Source organism: Oncorhynchus tshawytscha, unplaced genomic scaffold (assembly GCF_018296145.1).
Source record: "Oncorhynchus tshawytscha isolate Ot180627B unplaced genomic scaffold, Otsh_v2.0 Un_contig_5174_pilon_pilon, whole genome shotgun sequence".
Taxonomy (NCBI): Eukaryota; Metazoa; Chordata; class Actinopteri; order Salmoniformes; family Salmonidae; genus Oncorhynchus; species Oncorhynchus tshawytscha.
Window position 1 is genome coordinate 32,870 of NW_024608815.1, and position 4,631 is coordinate 37,500.

General features: G+C 43.6%; 1 protein-coding gene and 1 long non-coding RNA gene across 2 annotated transcripts in view; one reads left to right on the forward strand and one right to left on the reverse strand.

Moving 5' to 3' along the window:
* The first annotated feature begins 863 nt into the window (after positions 1–863).
* LOC121843856 lies at positions 864–2,437 on the forward strand. The gene is made up of 3 exons (XR_006081764.1): positions 864–929; positions 1,224–1,805; positions 2,055–2,437. It is a non-coding gene; the product is annotated as an uncharacterized LOC121843856 (long non-coding RNA).
* Positions 2,438–3,703: 1,266 nt separating this feature from the next.
* Positions 3,704–4,631, reverse strand: part of LOC121843854 (E3 ubiquitin/ISG15 ligase TRIM25-like) — a 12,145-nt gene continuing 11,217 nt past the window's right edge. Inside the window, exon 5 of the mRNA XM_042313725.1 lies at positions 3,704–4,209. Coding sequence (XP_042169659.1) covers positions 3,906–4,209 — 304 coding nt within the window. The 3' untranslated portion in view covers positions 3,704–3,905. The remainder of the gene's footprint in view (positions 4,210–4,631) is intronic.

Consider the following 4,631-nt stretch of genomic DNA (forward strand, 5'->3'; position numbering starts at 1 on the left):
GGACTGGTTAACATCTAGCTCTGATCAACTCTAAATTCTATACAAAACCTATAATCTCACTCAGATTGTCAACAGTGTAACGAGGTTGAACATAAAGTCTCCTCTGAAAACCTCTTTGATTGATTTGATCTGAACCAAAACTGCTCATCGTTTTAATGCTTCTGGTATTTGATCACTGTGCTATTGCCTGTGTGAGAGATGGTCTAATTCCTAAACATCCTCCACATGTCATTACGAAAAGAAACAGGAAGCTGTTTGATATTCCAGGTTTATTACAGGATGTATCCAGAATTAAATGGAATAGAATGGAATTCATCCCTGATGTTGAATGAGCCTTTTCTTACTTCCACAATGCTTTCCAGGATGTACGCAATAGGCCCCTTTAAATAAATTCAGGATGAAGGGCAGAGAGAATCCCTGGTTTACTGAGGAACGTACTGAAATCATAAGGGAACTAAATGCTACGTGGGATAAAGCAAGAGGGTCTGGTCCAGCAGATGATTGGATGGCTTTAAACGTCTGAAATATGGGTGTGGCTTTGATCTGAAAAGTGAAAGCAGACCACTACCTGAAATCTACTTCAGATCATTTAAATAATCCCTCCACATTCTGACAAGTAGTGAAAGGTTTGGAGTGAAAAGAAGGTTCACAGCTTCCCAAACTATTGTTGGTCGACACAGGAAGTAACTGAGAACCTCCATTCTGAAGGCCTTGAATCAGCCTTTTATAGATGCAGGCAGTTTATTTAAAAAGGTCAACCTCCATCCCTGACACCCCTGTGCTCTCCTTCACCAGGTTCTCCAGGCAGTTTATTTAAAAAGGTTCTCCAAGGTTCTGTCTCCCTGACACCCCTGTGCTCTCCTTCACCAGGTTCTCCTTCTCATCCCTGACACCCCTGTGCTCTCCTTCACCAGGTTCTCCTTCACCAGGTTCTCCTTCTCTCCCTGACACCCCTGTGCTCTCCTTCACCAGGTTCTCCTTCACCAGGGTTCTCCTTCACCAGGTTCTCCTTCACCAGGTTCTCTCATCCCTGACACCCCTGTGTTCTCCTTCACCAGGTTCTCCCTTCCCTGACACCCCTGTGCTCTCCTTCAGGTTCTCCCTTCACAGGTTCTCCTTCAGGTTCTCCTTCTCATCCCTGACACCCCTGTGCTCTCCTTCACCAGGTTCTCCTTCACCAGGCTCTCCCTCATCCCTGACAGCCCTGTGCTCTCCTTCACCAGGTTCTCCTTCTCATCCCTGACACCCCTGTGCTCTCCTTCACCAGGCTCTCCTTCACCAGGTTCTCCTTCCCATCCTTCTCTGTTTCAGAAGTGTGTAAAGCCCTGAAATAAATTGATAGAACAGAATCCCCTGTCCCTGATGAACTAGACCCCTGCTTCCTACACCTGCTGCTGACATCATTGCTCCACCCTATATTTCTAACCTCACGCTTGATGTTCAGGAAATCCCCAAGTTATGGAAATCTGCTTTTGTACTGCCTCTCCTGAAAGGTGGAGATCCTTCGCTACTTGACAACTATCGTCCCAAATCAAAACCGTCTGTTCTGTCAAAGGTCCTGGAGTCCTTAGTTAGTAGGTCCTGGAGTCCTTAGTTAGTAGGTCCTGGAGTCCTTAGTTAGTAGGTCCTGGAGTCCTTAGTTAGTAGGTCCTGGAGTCCTTAGTTAGTAGGTCCTGGAGTCCTTAGTTAGTAGGTCCTGGAGTCCTTAGTTAGTAGGTCCTGGAGTCCTTAGTTAGTAGGTCCTGGAGTCCTTAGTTAGTAGGTCCTGGAGTCCTTAGTTAGTAGGTCCTGGAGTCCTTAGTTAGGTCCTAGGTCCTGGAGTCCTCCTGGAGTCCTTAGTAGGTCCTGGAGTCCTTAGTTAGTAGGTCCTGGAGTCCTTAGTTAGTAGGTCCTGGAGTCCTTAGTTAGTAGGTCCTGGAGTCCTTAGTTAGTAGGTCCTGGAGTCCTTAGTTAGTAGGTCCTGGAGTCCTTAGTTAGTAGGTCCTGGAGTCCTTAGTTAGTAGGTCCTGGAGTCCTTAGTTAGTAGGTCCTGGAGTCCTGGAGTCCTTAGTTAGTAGGTCCTGGAGTCCTTAGTTAGAAGGCAGCTAAAGGCCTCCAAGAAAACAACTTCTTTGGAATGCGGTTCATCATGAATTTTAATAAAGAAAACACTGAACACAAACAGTAAACAAATAACAACCAACTAAATAAATACAAAACAAAGGAAATAAAGGTCAGAACGTGACACTTTAATGCAGTCAGGCTTTAGGTCTGGACACTGTACAGTATATCAACAACATTGGGGATATTAATGAAACAGAAGATGTTCATTTTTATACAGATGATACTGTTCTGTATTCAAGTGGTAGTAGTTTATCAGTTATAAGTTAAATAGTTAAAGTCATCATTAGTTGTAGTAGTTTATCAGTTATAAGTTAAATAGTTAAAGTCATCATTGTTCATGTGGAGAACTTGATCAGGAAGCTCAAGCTGAAAATAGGTTTTTAATAGGCTTGGTTTTTATTAGTTGGACATTACAAGCATCAGGCTTGTTGTTCTCTGGAGGCCAGGAAGGAGCTGGTACTGATACATTACTGGCATTCAGGCTTGTTGTTCTCTGGAGGCCAGGAAGGAGCTGGTATGATGACATTACTGGCATCAGGCTTGTTGTTCTCTGGAGGCCAGGAAGGAGCTGGTATGATGTACATTACTGGCATCAGGCTTGTTGTTCTCTGGAGGCCAGGAAGGAGCTGGTATGATGTACATTACTGGCATCAGGCTTGTTGTTCTCTGGAGGCCAGGAAGGAGCTGGTATGATGTACATTACTGGCATCAGGCTTGTTGTTCTCTGGAGGCCAGGAAGGAGCTGGTATGATGTACATTACTGGCATCAGGCTTGTTGTTCTCTGGAGGCCAGGAAGGAGCTGGTATGATGGACATTACTGGCATCAGGCTTGTTGTTCTCTGGAGGCCAGGAAGGAGCTGGTATGATGGACATTACTGGCATCAGGCTTGTTGTTCTCTGGAGGCCAGGAAGAGCTGGTATGATGGACATTACTGGCATCAGGCTTGTTGTTCTCTGGAGGCCAGGAAGGAGCTGGTATGATGTACATTACTGGCATCAGGCTTGTTGTTCTCTGGAGGCCAGGAAGGAGCTGGCCAGGAATGATGGACATTACTGGCATCAGGCTTGTTGTTCTCTGGAGGCCAGGAAGGAGCTGGTATGATGGACATTACTGGCATCAGGCTTGTTGTTCTCTGGAGGCCAGGAAGGAGCTGGTATGATGGACATTACTGGCATCAGGCTTGTTGTTCTCTGGAGGCCAGGAAGGAGCTGGTATGATGGACATTACTGGCATCAGGCTTGTTTTTTCTCATTACTGGCGGTTTTTAGATTTTAGTGATGTTATATATATGCAGGCCTTTAAGCCATATTGTAGGTTTAAACACTGGTATACACTGATTTATAATTTATATTAATTATTTTAATTTAATGTTGTGTTTAATGTGTTAAATAAAGGTCAAATAAAAACTATAATAAAAAATCAATACAGGTACTGTACCTCATCTGGTTTCTTGAACAGCCCTTCACTCCTCCCCTCTTCCTCCCCTCCTCCCTTTTCATTCTATTCTATCAGCCACACCACTAGCTCACCTCCACACAATACATTTACAAGTTAAAGACACACCTTGGAATAAATAACAAAGGAAAACTATTACTAGATGAAGTTGAGTGTTTTTTATTATTTCCCATCACCATAAATCATATTTAATCACTGAACAGTAGCAGACCTAACTTCATCTGTTCCTGACTCTGGATAGTGGATTAAAAAGACCATCAATCTCCAATGATATTAAAGTACTATTCTGAACATTACTGATATACTGAGTGGCAAGTCAAGATATCTGCTGGTTTTATTGTTTGGTCAACAGCACCACCTGCTGGACAGGTTTAATGTTGCTGGACTGAGCAGTATGGGAGGATGAAAGATGACACATTTAGGGCCGGTTTCCTGGACATCTACATTGAACATACTGTTTAGTCCAGGACTAGGATTAATCTGTGTCTGGGAAACCAGACCATATAGTTTAGTAGAAAGTAAGTGATACCAGCTTGTAGTGGGCTGACTAGTCCTGAATTGTCCTTTAGTTCCTGGACCATTTTCCATGCAGCTCCAGGTGACAGAGAACACATCAATTAGGACCGAGCCAACAAGCTGATCAATGATACTGAGGAGAATTACATAGAGACAGAGAACCAACTGAGAAAACATATCAATGGTTCTGAATGACAACCAATATACATCAACACCAGACATCATGATTCATGGAAATGTACAAGATTAAAACATTGAATTTTATTGACAAATCAGTTTACAGTTTAACCATTAATACCAGCAAATCAGTTTACAGTTTAACCAGCTCAGCTATAGACTACACCAGCATGACTAGTATCTATGTGGACCCTACTACAGTTTAACCAGCTCAGCTTAGACTACACCAGCATGACTAGTATCTATGTGGACCCTACTACAGTTTAACCAGCTCAGCTATAGACTACACCAGCATGACTAGTATCTATGTGGACCCTACTACAGTTTAACCAGCTCAGCTATAGACTACACCAGCATGACTAGTATCAGTGGACCCAT